We start from the raw sequence: 16857 nt of genomic DNA on the forward strand, positions 1-16857 counted from the left end.
ATCGATTTGGCAACTCGCTATTGATAACACGGACGACGATTCCTCGATGGATAATTTCTAATTTTCTTTCTTTTTTCTTCGATTAAAAATTATTTTCCTCTTGCTTGGTATGCTCGTTTCACGCGAAGTGTAAACGATAGGCTCTGTTGAATTTCAAAATCGAGGGTAAAAGGAAAGCGAGTTTATCGAATACGTGATTATCGATTATTCGAAAGATTTCAACCTTGTTCAGCTAAAAGATAAAATGCAATGGAGTGGCTGAAATTGGCCTTCGTTGTTTCCAGAGATATTTACGTACGATTTAAAAAGGGTATTTTCATCGAAACGAAACTCGATCGGTCTATTTTATTTTACGAATCGATATATAAAATATCGTCCACTATCTACATATTAAGAAGCAAAATTAAATAATGCTATTATTAAACGATTAAAATAGCGCACACTGTCTTGTTCCTTTTCTAAGTTACGCTTCTTCCTAAAAACATATGTGTACATAGTAATTTCTACTCACGAGGGTAGGAGCACGTGAGCAGAGAGCACGTGACGTTCAACGCTGCACAGGAACTGCGTCGAGGGCATTTGAACTTGAGTGGAAACAGGACCCGTACTTCTAACTATAGGAGGAAATGCACGTTAGGGTTAAGATATGACGACTTCCTGTGATCGATCTAACGTATGAACGTGAAATAGGATCTGCTTCCTCTTTGCAATTCCGTTTATACGTGTTACGTATTCCTTTTCGGTACGTAGAAGCAACGATCGTTTTTCGAAAATATATACACGGAGATGTCGAGAAGTTTGTCTCAGTTAATAGAAAAATTTAACGATCTCGGCATCGTTTACCCGTTGGATATACCGCAAATCTGCGCAAACACGCAGAATCCAGACGATATATCTTTGCCTCAAAAATGTTTGTCTTTAACGTTCCAAAATATACAGATTACGAAAGTCATTTTCGCTATTATCGAATTAATCGAAGCTCCTCCATCGTGCTCGATGGTAGCTTCGTAGCGTAAATTAACAACGAATTTTTTCACAGCTGTCGATTCGTTGTCCCGTGCAGCTGCGGCTCGGAGAATCCTTGAAACGGTTGCCTATACGTATCGTAAGCTATACGCGATCCGATATATGCTCGGGATATAATTTTAACTGTAGGTTATTGCGATGTAAACTTTGGCGCTGCTTTGCCATTTTATCTCAGTTAGCGTTTCTACGTCGATCGCCAAAAGACCTACGAAATATCATCGGAGAACACTCAATGGTCTTTGTTCGTTTTATTTTCGCGTTTAGTTCGGCTCTGCAATAGCCGGTAAGATGTGATGTTTTACGGAAGATTTTACGTGGCATGGGATGTGGTAGGTCGCGCGTTCACGCTCCGACCACCTTCGACAACATCCAGGACAGGCCAATCCAAGTTCACGTTATGTTCGGTAAAAATCACTTTGCATGTTGCTTGCGTCTGTTTAGTATCGTTTTTACGTAATCGTTAGATCGCGAATATTCGTAACAGTATTCGTATTCTTACGAACTTTGCGAGGAGATTCCTTTCGACTACTAAATACACGCGTGTTATAGCAGCAGAATTCTTTGTTTTGTTCGGTCCAGTTCGCTTAGTCCAGTTCGAAATTTCTCATAAACGTGATTGTATGCGTTTATAAACTTGTAATTCTTATAATTTTCCGCTAATCGCAATTCGCATTACGTGGTTTGAGACTGTGGGTGAACCGCTCCTGTTGATAAATTGCTATACCGCCGTATATGGCGCGTATGACGATTCCAACGCGAAATACTATTCTCTGAGCTAAATTTTTTTTCCTTCTAAATTATGGATTTTTAGCGTGTTGACGCCTCATCTGCTGCTATGTATATCGTCAGGGTGAAATTGCAATAACCGTGTGCGCGTGTGATTTTCTTGTATATAGACGAAATTAAATTACGTGGTTTATAAATTAAAGCGTTTCAAAACGCGATCCTGTGTTTTCAATTGTTGTTTTCACGTGTGATTGAACTTAACGACTTGCGAATGTTACTTCGTAGTTAAATTTATTATGTGTCGCGTTCTAAGAAAGTGACGATAGGTCGAATTGATTGCGCGAATCATTTAGAGGTCGATTGGTCCGATATGTTCGACATTTTTTCAAATAGGTTAAACTTTTCGGCGAAAAATGGAAAAATCGTTTTGTCACGATGTATGGATAATAATTTGTTAAAACGACGCGTTATTTTTTCGTAATAGACGCGACATTTTTCAACGAGCAAACGTACCAAAGGAAAGAAAAACTTTATATCGAATTACGTAACACAGCGAGTTGCTCCGTCGATAACGTGATTGCTATTTTTAAAATTATCTATGCTTTTCTTAAAAAGAAGTATTTTTTCTTTTCGATTGCTTCGAACGTATACACGTATATGGTATATGTTGAACAGTTGAACATAAACCTTCATTTAACATTTTCAAACAGAAAGTAAACGTTGCTTGCGATTGAAGTTTAGCTAATACTCTATCATACGTATTAGCAAATAAATCGTTGGACGTTCATCGCCAAATGTTCTATTATTATCCTTTGTTCTTCTAGTCGAAAGAAACGTAAACCCATTTACCGATATCGAGTTACTTCTTCGTTTATTATTGCTCGTTGTGATAATCGAACATAATGTTTATGCAATCGTAGAAATTTACCGTTTTAAACGATATTGTTTGCATCTCGCTCGACCTTGAATGATTTCATCCTATCGAGAGAAAAATAAAGTCAACGGGCCTTTCAGAATGCGCTCAATGCTGGACCCCGTTTGCGCTGAATTGTGTCGCACAAAGAAAGGTCGCTAACTACCGAGCTTAATAGACCGTATTAAAGCACAAATGGCAGCGTGAATTTGAGCGCTGGTTGGTCGCTTCGTTACCAGCACCTATCGTCCAGATGCGTTATTTTCATTCGCCTTTCCTTTATGTTTCGATGATTTTCATTTCACGGCTCGGTGCTGTCAATGGCATCGTATAAGGTCACGTGCCATCGGAATGCCTTCGAATTGTCTCGTTCTCCTTCGATCGACGTCGAATGGAATTCTACCAGACTTGCCGAATATTTTCAACGAGGATTATCGAAATTTCATATCGTATTCGTATACCGACCGTAGCTGTGTGTTCGACTCGAACAGAGCGCCGTTTGTCGCAACGCTGTTTCGTCGGAATCGTTCGCGAGGTCGATACAAATTTTCGCGAGTCGTTGAACCGCGCCACAAGCGCATCGCACCTCGCCACTCTTTGTTGCAATTTTTCCCGACAACTGGCAACGAGAGAGAAGAGAAGAGGGAGGAGACACGGCCAACAACAGGGCTGATGATCGCGATGAGTCGAAAGAAAGGAAAAGGAGCACTCCAGAGGCTTGTAAAAATCCGCGTCGAACGAGCATCGTGGACGACGTTTGCGAAGATCGGCCGAAAGGCTTGAGGTTGGTGACGCGCGAAGAAGATTTAAAAGAGAAGAAGACCGCGGCGCCCGTTTGGCATCGCGAAATTGGCATCGGTCGCGTAGCTCGAACGAATTCGAGAATAGGATCGATTCAACGTTCAATCATTGCAACAAGCGCACCTGGAGAAAAACGAGCGATTTGTAGCGATCCTGTGTGCGATAGCGTGCATTAGTCACGGACGTCGCTCGTACTGTGCGTCGTTCGTGCGTCGTTCGTGCGTCGATTGTGTCCTTTAAAGGGATCTAATCACAGCGGGCTTATCTTTGTTTTCGTGTTTGAGAAGTCCTGTTTGCATTACCAGGGACTTTGTCCGCAAGTGGAGCTCGTTCCTTTAGTCCGTGTTTTCTATTTTTCTTCTTTTCGTTAACCAAAGGGAATTCAAACGAGTTAACGTATTTGAAGTTGAGCTTCTCTTCTAGGCTTAACCCTTCATTCGCATGGGGGTAGTTTCCGATCGATGATTTCGAGTAATTTTTCACTTTGTTCGTTGCTGTGTTTAAATTTTGCTTCGCTCGAAACGATTACGGCGATACGTGGCGATAAATACCATTGGATGATATTTCGGAAACTCGCAGCAGTGCTCAAAAGAATCTTGGGGGATCTTTCAAGACATACAAAACCTTAGGGAAAACTGCATAGACATAAAGAAAATCAGACACGTCATCGGTCAAAGTAGAGTTGTTGGGAAGTTTCAAGCATTCACTATTATTTGAAATAACGACAAAACACGATTTGAAAACAACGATTTGAAACGACAAAACAATTTGAAATGGTGAATCATCTTCGGCTACGTCATTACTCAGTATTTACTTTAGAATTTACAGAGTAAATACAACGGCGAAATAACTTCAGCAGCTAAAGTACTTTTGTTTTGTACTAGGATCAAACAATTTCCTATTTTAGTAAACTTCCTTAGGGGAGATAAATAATTTGGATCTTAATATCGATTTGAACTTTAAGTACTGGTTTTACACACGCTTAAACTAAAATTAGAAAATATATCGTACGCCTTGCAACGTTTGCCCTCAGAATTTTGTCAATTACCTTTGAATAACGAGAGTATTATTAGCTCGTCTGTATGCGATGCTCCGAGGAAATACGCAAATTTTAAAACACGTATAATCGAAAAGAACGTATCGCCGCTTTAGCCTAAATTCTAAATAAACGTACGTTCGATCCAAGTCTTTGAAAACTATTAAATCACGCGTTTCGCTTCCGTAGAGCAATCTGGAACAACGCGTTCGTGCGTAACTTCATCGATAGGTCGTCTTTTATCTATGATCCAGCAATTCGAATAGCTTCTCGATAGTAAGCGAGGGGGATACGGGTTAGGGTGCCACGAACTATCACAAAGTAAACACAAAACACAAAATTTGGGTACAAATGTTCAGCACGTAAATGTTAAAAATAACGTAACCGGATCGATGCAATCGTCCTTCTCGTTTCTGTGACCGGATTCGTCGACGAATCGTTAATAGGCGACGAAAAAGACACAGATCTTAACTGTCGGACATTGGGAATTGATGAAAATTGTCATCGTTAGAAATGGCTTAAAGACAGCTTCTTTGCTAACGAAATACCCTACGGTATCGGGTTAACGATCGCCCTATTAATTATGGAAAGTAAGAATTTTTTATACCGACGATCGTTTAATTTTTCTGTAAGAAATTTTAAATAAAAGCGATAATTCTAAATAATTTTGATAACGGTCTTAGCGCAATAACGTTTAGTTTGAAAAAGGAAAAATTAACGCAAGTGCAAGTTTACACGCCAATCGAACGTCTTGTATCGTCCATACGATTTTTATTTACATATCGTTTGAAATCTTTGATTCGTTCGTATTTCAGGATTAATTGAATCGCAAGGAGAGATAATGCACAATGTCTTCGATAAATTTCATTTGTCGACGATTTTGGTTATTTCATTTAACAACGTTAGATCGAAAATGATCAACGTAAATTATTTTCCCCTCTTATTATTTTCAGAAATAGAATCGCTTCTATATCTTTTTTCCTCGTATTACTTTGAATTTTATGTTCTGTGCGTGACTTATCAGATCAATTGAATCGTAAACGACGATCATCTTTGATATTATGCTCGTACAGAATATCGTAGACGATCTACATAGCTTTAATTAAGCAAATCAACCAGCCAGAAATTGAATCGAACCGATTTGTAATATGGTTGAACGACGAGTCTTTGTCTCTTCCTATGTCCAATGCTTCTAGCAATTTATATCGTAATTATGACTCATGAATAATTTATTCCAAAATTATTATATCAAAATAGTCCTAACAATTTATTCCTTATTATTTTATGATTCTATTGCGATATTATACAGAGTGGTTGGTAACTGGTGGTACAAGCGGAAAGGGGGGTGATTCTACGCGAAAAAAGAAGTCGAAAATATAGAATAACAATTTTTCGTTCGAGGCTTTGTTCTCGAGAAAATCGACTTTGAATTCTCGCTCGGTACGCGTGCACTTTATCGCGTCTCGTTATAACGGATCTCACTGTAGATCGTTTTCTCGATGGAAAAATTAAAAAAAAAAAATTTTTTTATTCCATATTTTCGACTTCTTTTTTCGCGTAGAATCATCCCCTTTCCGCTTGTAGCACCAGTTACCAATCACCCTGTATATTGATGTCGGTTCAAACGTAGACCTTACAATAATTCGTTGATGAATTTACGATTAATAATAGCATAATGTTTTAATAAATATGTTATGATATAATACGTGTATTACGAAGCTAAGTAAAGTTGGTAGCTTTTTTTATAATATTTCAGAGGTGCGCGAAAAACGCTTTTCGCGAGTAAAAAGAATTAAAAGGGTGTATTCGATTTTCTGTTTTAGGCACAAATGCGAGATCGCCTGGGAAGACGTCACCAACGGGGGTAATTGGAAGCAGAGATGGAGCAGGAGTTGGTAGGACGATGAAAGAGTACGAAGATCAATTAGAAGCTCTGAAAAAGGAAAACTTCAACCTTAAATTACGGATTTATTTTCTGGAGGAGCGGATGGGAATTACATCAGCGGATGAAAATGCGATAAAAAAGAATATCGAATTAAAGGTTTCTACATTTTACCTTCTGTCAAATCGTTGCAATACTTTGTAGCCTGTTCGCAATTTCTCCCTTTTCTTTCTCTTCTTTAATTAACATTTTAATCGTTCGATCTGAAAAGCGCGTATATATTCCGCGAATTCAAATTCTCTTTACTTTCTTTTTGGATTTGTAATATAAATATCGATATTTTAATTTGAAACTATAATTCGCTTTATTATTGTTGAAAATTCGAATATAGAGAGAGGACTCTACGGATAAAATCAGAAATATGTATTTCTATTTCTTAACAACTTTCGTAGATATATTTTATTTACGAGATTTCATTGTTTTGTTCTACCGTTAGGTTGAAATTGAATCATTGAGGAAAGAGTTGGTGGAGAAGCAGGAACTTCTCAGCCAGGCGGCCAAGGCGTTCGAATTAATCGAAGAACAAAAAGAAGCTTCTTCGCGGAATCAAGCTCAGTACCAGCAGTCGCTTGAAAATGAACGAGAAAAGATCAGAAGACTCGAGAAGGGTACGTAATAAAATTTATCACTTCGTTATCGTAATTAAACAAAATTCTGCATATTTTCTTTGTCAGTGAAGAATCGGTAAAAAGAATTTATACCTGGATTCCAATGGTTTTATGATTGATCCTCCTACCAAATTTATGTATGTAATTCTTCTAGCAACATTTATGTCAGTTATGCATACGTATATATTATTTATGTATTTATGTATTTTGGCGATTTTGCAGTTTCCTTGGATTAAATTAAAAAAGGTTTAAATTTTATCATAAATTAGTTTATTACGTAAAGAGAACACTATATTTTTTAATTATAAAACTAATTTTTTTTTTTACTAACAACTTCATAAATTGTGCTTATTATTTTCAATTATCAAACACAAATGGCCTACTAACAGCTACTAAATTTACTTGCTACTATGCGCGTTCATCGATATCGAATCTTTTTGCCATGAAAATAGTACGCAATTGCTAGATTGTGGATGTTGTGGACGTTTATGCATTTACAAATAACTTAAATATGCAAATAATTTACGGCTCATCCGCAAACACATACGAAATATCCAACATAAAGTACCTTGTCGCAGTATTTAAAGCGCGAAATAAATCTTTATTGCTTGTTGGGATTCGTTTTGTTTTTAATACTATTCGTAAAAATATAAATTTGCATTAATATCGGCATTCTAATAACCATGATTTATTAATGCTGCGGTGTAATTTCATAATATTCAAGATCGTATATAATTCGACGCGTTTCTTCCTACGATATAGCTTGTAAAAAGCTCTTTGTAGGAGAAAGTATCGGAATGTTTCGATAGGTTGTGCTTCATTCGCATAGTTACTCGTTGCTTCGGTAAACCCCCTTCTTTATACCCTTTGCTTTCCACGAAATTCGCTTATACTTGATACGATGAAAATTTTATGTCGTTGTCTGTTGCCATAGAATTAGCGGAATACGAAGAAAAAAAAGTAGATGCATCTATCTTCTATAAGGAAGCTTTCGGTATCACGCCAGAGAAGGCGTTGGAGAACGAGGAGAAATTATGTCAAATGGAAGAACTCGTTGCATCTCTAGAAGCCGAGGTAAGATAATACAAAAGATAACACGTAAGAGAAATGATTTTTATAGAAAAACTAAAATTCATTTTACCTAATCCTCTATAACTAGAATAACGTTATTATGAGAAAAATTCTCACAATCGATTACGATCTTTTTATTCCCATTTGAAACTTAGGGAATAGTAATTACTGTAAATAGATTGGTTAACGTTGGCAGAAATGGTATGCTGGTGAAATACAGTATCGCATATGATTATGTAATTTCTAAGTATTATACAGAGGGTTGATCCTTAATTCTCAGAGTCAATAAAGTATGAGATAGATTATCTAAATTAAATTAAATTAAATTAAATTGTGTAAAAGAATTAAGCCCTGATACTTATTTTTTATTTATTCTGTCCCTTTAAATTCTCTTTTAATCTTTTTCGAGCATCGCTGAAGATATAGGTTTCTTTCGAGTATATCCTTCTAGGGAAATTGAATTATTTCCGACTGGATTTTACAAAGTTGATCCCCAAAGAACGTCGTTATTCATGGCAATTGATAAGCAAATACTCGTCTGCCCTACTTCTTTTCCTTTTTCTACGTATCTACACCGTTTCAACGCTATCTTTGTTCACTTCCTTCAGCCACGAAAAGAATGCGAGCTCGATAAGCGAGTTATCGTCGCTCTGCAAAAAGAGGAAAAAATTAATCAGTACGATTTTGTCCGTGGATGTGTATGCGTCGTTAACATTGTTCACTGATCAAATCCTTGCAATAGCTTTTTATACGTACGTTTGCTTATTAACAGATAATAATTACACGACGTATGTGAAAAGTGTGGGCTAATGTTTCTCTTCTTTTCTTTTATTATTCTTCGTATTCGACTGGTCTATCGAAAATACAAATTTCCACGTTACGTTACATATAAATAGCTAAGACACTTGAAACAGTAAAATAGTAAAAATTGTATACAGGGGATATAGTTCTTATAAAAAGGAAATATCTTTCTTGAGAATTCAAGTTCATCGTAATTTTTTAAGTAATCTGCTGTTTCTTAAAAAAAATTGTTAAAAATCTTTCCTTTGGATGCTAATGTTTAATTTAAACGGCTATTTGATTTCCCTATGCTTTGTAGTTTTAAAAATAAAAGTGGCTGCTTGAGACTTTTATACATATACATACCATACCTGCCATTTATTCATTTTTATCCATTGTGAGAACGATTTAAATTAAAGATACGATGGCAATCACTAACAAAATGGCGAAACTGAATGCAAAATTACCATTTTACCGTTCTAGGTATATTATACAATATACATACGACAAAAGTACTTTTTTCCAGTTATACCGTTTCACGTAGTACACGAACGATTTTAACCTAAAATTTATTCGCAAATGAACGTAGGTGAAACAGGTGACGAACAGCTTGGACGAGGAACGCGTCTGGGCGCAAGAACTCGAGGGTGAACGGGATGAGTTTAGAGAACGTTTAGAGGCTGAGACGCGATTGAGAGAAAATTTGGATGCAGAGAGGTTGCAAGATATTGAGTCGCTACGGGAGAAAGTAAAGGAACTGGAGGAACAGCAGCTAAAAAGGGACACTGTCGTTCAGCAGTGTAAAACCGAGCTACTCGAGAAAGAAAGAATCATTAAGGAAAAAAATGCACAGCTGGAAGAGAGGTGTCGGGTATACGAGGAGCTGAATGCCGTTTCAGAAAAAAGGAAGAAGCAAGTGGATCAATTAAGGACGTCTATAAAAGCCAGGGACGAGGCCCTTACAGATCTGAATAACAAACATCGTGCCCTGCTCTCTCAGGTGATTATCAGATTTGAATTTCATTTATATCTATTCCAGCAAATCTCCTGGTTATCATCTCATTACTGATAACATCCTTGAAGAGTTACCTTAAAAGAAAAGCTATCGTCTACATAATCATCCTGTTTAACGCGATCATCCGCACGACGCATGTCTCTAATCAGTGGAAGTTTGCAGAAATCATCGTGATTCCTACATCAACAAACCTACATCATATCGCTTTGTATATAAGTCTATCGTCCATCGTGTGTATACCGTTCGAAAAATGACTTCTAAGAGAACTAAAACTTGCAACGAGCAAAGAAAAACTTGCCCTCGATCGTCGGTTCGGTTTCAGAAATAATCACTCAACGGTTAAACAAATCGGTAGAGTCTATAACGTAATTGTACACTTACTAGGGGAGAAGAGATACCGTCTTCCTAAACATACAACAAGCTTTCGATAAAGTTTCACGTGCTCGTCTACTTGACAACATTAAAATGAATCTATCTCGGTCTATATCTATTCTTGAAATCACATTTAAACAATAGACGGTTGCACGTACGCCACGAACATGACCCCCGTCGAAATTATATTCCATCTCGTTACATGGAACGTCTCGAGGTAACGTGCCGAGACTAGCACGCTGTGTAGCACACCGCGGATTTACCTATATATAAAGAGATATCACGGTAGTTACGTTCTAGCGCTTAATCAAGATCGCAAAGAAAGCTGAAAAATGCTTCGGAAAGGCATTAGAGACGTAGAAATATCGCTGGATACCTGACGAATAAAAGTCAGTGAAAGAAAATCTGTGTATACCACATCTCTGTAAAGATAAAGCGAAGTAGCTTGGAATGCATTTAGAGACAAGACTAACACGGGCAAAGCGTATGAAAACCAAGAGGAGAGAATCGGATCAGAAACTAGGTAAAATGTACTGGCTTATTGGTAGGAAATCTCAACTGTCATTCTACGATAAATTAAGTATCTGTAAAGATATCATCCTGAAGCCAGTGTTGACTTGTGGAATACAAATTACGAAGGACTTGCCAGTAATTGATATTTTACAATGATTCCGATACAAAGTACTCGGATCAATGCTTGACGCTCCCTGGTACGTCACAAATGCGACCATTCGCAAAGACTTAGAATTACCGACAACCGAAGAAGAAATCCAGCGATACAGCATTAACTATGAAGAGAGAAAACATATCGTGAAATGCGTGGTCCTTTAGGATTCTTTAGAATTAAAAACTAAAAAAAAAAAGGCACTTGATATTTACTTGATAAATAATATTACTAGATATAAATGTTAAAACTGGTATTTAAGAAATTAGACGTTAAAGTAATATTGAATTTAAGGAAAATTATTTTTCTGGTATAACGCGTTAAGTTTGATTAATTAATTTCAATGAATTTATATTGCAGTTCGAGAACGGTTATGTTAAAAGATCACCCCCGAGCAGTCCGTCGGCTATGAATTCAGTCGAAGATCCTTTGCAAGCAAGAATGGGACAAAAGATGAGCTGCGTGCAAGGGATAACGAAGAGAGGAAACACTTGTCTCGATTGGGAACCAAATCGAGAAAGGTCAACCAGAGTGAAGTCGCCAGTGCAAACTTTGAACGGAGAGATCAGAGACATTAGAGACTTAATCAAGGTTCGCAGAAACTTTCTTTCTCGTCTCTTCTTTTTTCTTGCTAAGAATTATCGAACTACTAACGATTCTACAAACATCGATCTTAAATGGAATATTTATCTCGCTTAGGAGCTGGAGGAAAAAGAAAAGGAATTGAAAGCCCAAGAAGAATCGAGAAAACAGTTGGTACTGAAACTATGTAACACGCAGAAACAAGCAGAAACGATGAGTTACAAACTGAAGAAGTTAGAAGGTGAACACGAGAAAGCGATTAAGACGATTCAAGGTTTCATGGAGAGGCAGCAACAATTGGAAAACACGAAGCTGAGGAAGGAACAGAAGATCATGGAGTTAGAAATAGAACTGAACAGGCTGCGGGAGTACGAGAATGCGAAGGCTGCGAGGGATGGACACGATCAATTCGTTCTGAGAGATTTCAGCACCGACATGACGGACGATCCAGAACGCGATGCCAGCAATCAGGTCGACATCATGATTTTTCGATTCTGCATGCTTGTCTCTACGTTTTTGAAGCATCATATCAAAAATTTAGGCTTTGGGCTTTTAAGGTTTGGTAGCATTGTCTCGAGGTTATTCTATATTATCGTAGCTGTTTAACGTTACTGTAAAATACAGAAATAATTAATTACGAATGGAATTTGGATCTGGATGATTAGTCGGAAAGGCTAACGGACGAACGGTCATTGTATGAAAGTTCGCTAACGTGGAGACAACGCTTGGAATTGTAACGCATTCCGCTTTTAACGAGGAAAACGGAATTAATCACGGAATGGTTTAGTATTATCAAACGTTTCTCTTTCTTTCAGAGATACTGAATTCACCTAATATCTTCTACTTCTACTTCTCCTTTTCTGCTTTATCGTCATCATCTCTCTCACTGCATGACACTTATCGCTTTGGGCCACTGTTCGTTACATTTCGATATCTTTACCGGTGCAACGAAAATTGCGACCACAAGTAGCTCTGCGCTATTCAACATGTACGCATATGAGATTTAAATATACAAATCCAGCGTTACTCGAGTCGAGTTCTAGTAATTTTTTCAAGAATTTTCTTTTACATTCGTGATACGAGTTTAAAGTTGGAATCCTCCGTTGAGAAGATTCCTTCTCGTTTTCTTACGCTTGTTTTACTTGATTCTTAATTTAATTAATTGAATTTATTTTACATTTCGAGTTCAGTACAAGTTACGTATTTTTTTCTTCACTTTTTTTTAATCTTTTTTTATTATGAAGTGATCTATTATTGGTTTTTTCTTTGTGCATACGTTTTTTTTTTGCACGGGTTTGTAGTGTTAACGCATGGCATGTATCAGAGGTACGACCGATAAATCGCGTTTTTAATTTACATACGCGTATTAGCGTCGAAACACAAGGAAACGGGATATTTGTATTTTACGCTGTTATGTACGTTCGAAGAAAGGTTTTTTAAATCACACCGACGAAATTTAATAAATTTTTGTACAATTTTTTTTATGTCGCTCTGGTCCTGCTAATTAATTATTCCGCGATATTACATTACTTTGTCTCATTACTTGCGCACTAACATACCTTTCCAAGCTAAATTAACTAATCGCATAATACAACTACTTCCTCAGATGTGAAATCGAACAAGAAGTTCCTAAGAAATTTGCATATTTTTAACAAATCAGCAATCTGTTATCAAAGCTGTCAACAAATAAATTAATTACTCACTTTGCGTTTATCAATTGTCTAATTGGCGAACTTTAGTCGAATTTCTATATATATTAACTAACGAGTCGGAACACGTTTACATATATTTCGAAGGATTTCGGTGTTTTCTCGATTCTACTTCGAATCTGATACATGGATGGAATCTAAATATAGTTTAATTAGGCTACGGCCCAAGGTTCCAGTTCCCCAAGGAGTTTCAAAGCCCAAATTTACCGTCAAGTTCATTCCCCTATTATTTTCTTCTTATAGGTGCGCATCAAATATTTTCTGCTACGAAATTAGAGTTGCCAAGTGGTTTCAAACGATTCCCGCATATTGTAATTCGCGTTATTCGGATTCCAACTAACAGATCAACTAAATCAATGATAACGAACATCAAAAATAGACGAATGATTTCTCGAGTGGAAGTATGTACCGTAAAGTCAATCACCTTTAAAAGCCACGGACTTAATTCACATCTCTCGAGCTATTTGTCTCGTTAGCCGACTTAATTGTTAAATTGTTAAATCAAAGTACTTGACCTCGTTCCTCGAGTATTTCGACGTTGTTCGATTCAGAAATGAGAAAATTACATCTGAAACAAGACTACCGCTGGTGGCAACGACCGTTAACAGTCAGTAGCTTAATTCGAAACTCTCAGACTGATAGCAGCGTCCTACACACGAATTCCACGTTAAACGAGCGCAAGTTAGCGACCATAGCTGGACATGGAGTGAGAACGGCGTGCGAGCGGGCAACGTGATCGTATATCGGATTATCAAAGTAATTTTCGTAGAGCAAGTCCCGGCGAGGCGGTGTCTTCGAGATACCAAACCGAAGACGTGCCTTTCGTCTAATAATAGAGACAGTCCGCTCGCGAAGTCTGCGCGATCCGCTGCCGGCTCGCAGTCTTCGTACGAAAATTCGTCTCGAGTCTCGACCGTTTTCCAATCACCGTGGTTTTCTCCACAACGAACGACGATAATTGAAAACGACTGTAATTGACTAAGAACGCGACACAATCGACATAATCGATCCAGGAGATTTGAGGAGACTCGGAGTCCAGTTATCCTTATTCTCTTTTGCTTTATACACGATCAAAAACGACGAACGTTCGATTAGAATTTGAAAGTAAAACGAATTCGAACAAGTGCGACTTTTTTTTCTTTTGTCTGAACGAAGAGAACGACTCTAGATCGAGGTTGAGTCGAAGAACACGCGAGTTTATCCGTTTACTATTCTTTTTCTTTTTCTTGGTTTTCCTCGTTTTGTTTTACGAAAGAGAGAATTGAAAAGGAATCTCGCGATTTTCCCACGGAAAATCCATCGAAAAGTTTCGGCGACAATTCGGGAAGAAACGGCGCTCTCGTGTCTTTCCCTTTCCTCTGTCACAGATATTCGCCAGTGCTAGAAATAATTGTAGCATTTGCGTTGAGTATCTTTCAAGGATTAATTCAACGTAATTGAATCGAACGGAAATCGAAAAAGAGAAAAGAAAAGAAAAGAAAGACGATAAAAATGTTCTCCTGTTTGTGCGCCTCGGTGAGAATGGAGGTAGGTGGATGTAACAAGTATCGTCTTTTGGGCAAATCGATTAAGTTTTCGTCTATTTTTCGATCATGTGTTCTATATTTATCGTTAAAACGATCTAAGTTGTGTGATACGTTAACCATGGTAATTGCTTTTTAATTCTGTTAAATCAAAAGCGGATCTGTACAAAATTGATGACTTATTGATAATTTACTTTTGCTTTTAACGAATTAAGCGCAATAATTGTTACAGTTAGCTGTAGTTGGCTTCTTTTAACAGTGAAATTTGAGTAACTTATTACAGAAACTCGAGAAAGTTTTGTGCAATAATTATATGACTTTATAAAACAATCGAGAAATTAATTAAATTTTTATATCACACTTTTGTTACATATAAGATGTTTATCTAGCCGATTACTATGAAATTATAAGTATCGTATATTTTACATAGAAAAGAGATTTCTTCTTTCAAAATAAATTGACAGCGATTCAATTATGTATTACATTTCAATTAATTACGATATGATTAAATCTTATGCGATATAACAAATCCGTATACGCGAAAACATAAATCTTCGAGAAGATAACTAAATCGTAGAAATTTTGCGTGAAAATCATTTCTTATCTTTAAACAGGATAGAGAATAAGATACTTATCTTCTTCACGGAAAGGTTAACAAACATATAAGTTAGGAAACTGCAAATCTTTTTTTTTTTATAAAATCTTTAATCTCAAAGCTTCAACTCTTATCCATATTTTCCTCTATAAAACACAAATTCGAAAACATCGAATTAATTATCTGTCAATCAGTTAACATTTTTACTTCATTTCTTTCGATTCTTTGTTTCATTCTTAAAACGCCTACGATTGCCGACACTACGCTAGAATTTTCCAATCTACATCGTAAGATCTCTTTTCATAAAACTACTACTTTTGAAAAAAAAAAAAAAAAAAACGCAGTACCGTGCCCAAAACTGGAACTAACGCCGCAAATTGTTAGCTCGTCCAAATCGATAAGAAAAGTCGGTAAAATTAAGGCTAACTGTAAAGTTACAAATTAGATGTATCTTTTTGTTTTTAGGAGCCAGATATCGTTACCCTTGTCTCGCCGCGCAGTTGGTCAAGGAAACCGAAAAACTAAATACCCGTATTACCAAACAAAAACTTAAAAAACAAAACTTAACAAACAAAGAAACAAAAAAAAAAAAAAAAAAGAACGATCTCTGCACAATGTTAAATCAGCATGTAACGTTGCTCCGCTTTTCCTTCCGCGTTATCCGTCCACGAGTTCCATACGAATCCTCCACGTACCGCGAAACTCTTCTCTTCTCGCTTAAATAATTCCCACGATTTCGATGCAAATTGATCGCACGCAAACTTTTGTACCATACACCATTCTCTGTAATCGCAGTTGTTCTTGCAAATAAAGCTTACCGATCGTTGCAACCGATTTGTTTCCGAGTTTTATTGACGAGAACAATACTTTATATGTGCAGCAACGATTCGACGAAATGGAAGCCAAAATAAACGATCTACGAGACCAAATAGAGACCATCAAGGCCGAAAAGAGTCGTTTGGAGAAGCAGATTCAAGTTGAATCAGAGGTATTACTCCGTTAATTGCGTATCCCTTTTCGAACAATCGTTTCCTTCGTTATCGTGCCTTCGTTAGAAAGTAAATCCGGCTAAATAGCTTTTATATCGATTCGAGAAATTAGACGAGAAGCTTGAAAAACTTATGTAACTTAATTGGCAAAATTGATTAATTCGAAGACGTTTCGTCGACACGGCAAATTGTCATTCGATCGAAGAATTTCAAGAGGGAAGAAATTATTGTTTAATTTGTTCGAAGATCAGATGCGTTTCTCCAACTATATGCTTACGGACAATAGTAGTATTTTATTTATATATACGTTAAAAGAATGTGCTCGGTATTGTGCGAAAATTGTTTATATAGTGAAAAGTACGAATTACGCAAGACGATATTTGGATTGGTGAAGTGTTGCAAAAATTGCAATGCCTGAAAGTTTTATACTTTTCTCACTCGTTCCTCTACGAATGGATATATTTTTCTCTACTTTTCCCTTTTAAGTAGCAGATTATGGAATTGT

The 16857-nt window shown here is 36.9% G+C and overlaps 1 protein-coding gene across 3 annotated transcripts in view; it reads left to right on the forward strand.

Moving 5' to 3' along the window:
- The window catches only part of LOC117242810 (centrosomin), a 38451-nt gene that overhangs the window by 17026 nt on the left and 4568 nt on the right, over positions 1-16857 (forward strand). For 2 of the 3 annotated variants that reach the window (XM_033509757.1, XM_033509756.1), the window contains exons 3-9: positions 6326-6543; positions 6881-7052; positions 7987-8126; positions 9493-9903; positions 11315-11545; positions 11654-12007; positions 16244-16351. In XM_033509757.1, the coding sequence (XP_033365648.1) occupies positions 6326-6543; positions 6881-7052; positions 7987-8126; positions 9493-9903; positions 11315-11545; positions 11654-12007; positions 16244-16351 (1634 nt within the window). Of the gene's footprint in view, positions 1-1185; positions 1431-6325; positions 6544-6880; positions 7053-7986; positions 8127-9492; positions 9904-11314; positions 11546-11653; positions 12008-16243; positions 16352-16857 lie in introns of those variants that run through there. The other variant, XM_033509758.1, reaches the window with a different exon arrangement.

Source organism: Bombus vosnesenskii, unplaced genomic scaffold, assembly GCF_011952255.1.
Source record: "Bombus vosnesenskii isolate JDL3184/JDL3185 unplaced genomic scaffold, Bvos_JDL3184-5_v1.1 scf7180000016279, whole genome shotgun sequence".
Classification (NCBI taxonomy): Eukaryota; Metazoa; Arthropoda; class Insecta; order Hymenoptera; family Apidae; genus Bombus; species Bombus vosnesenskii.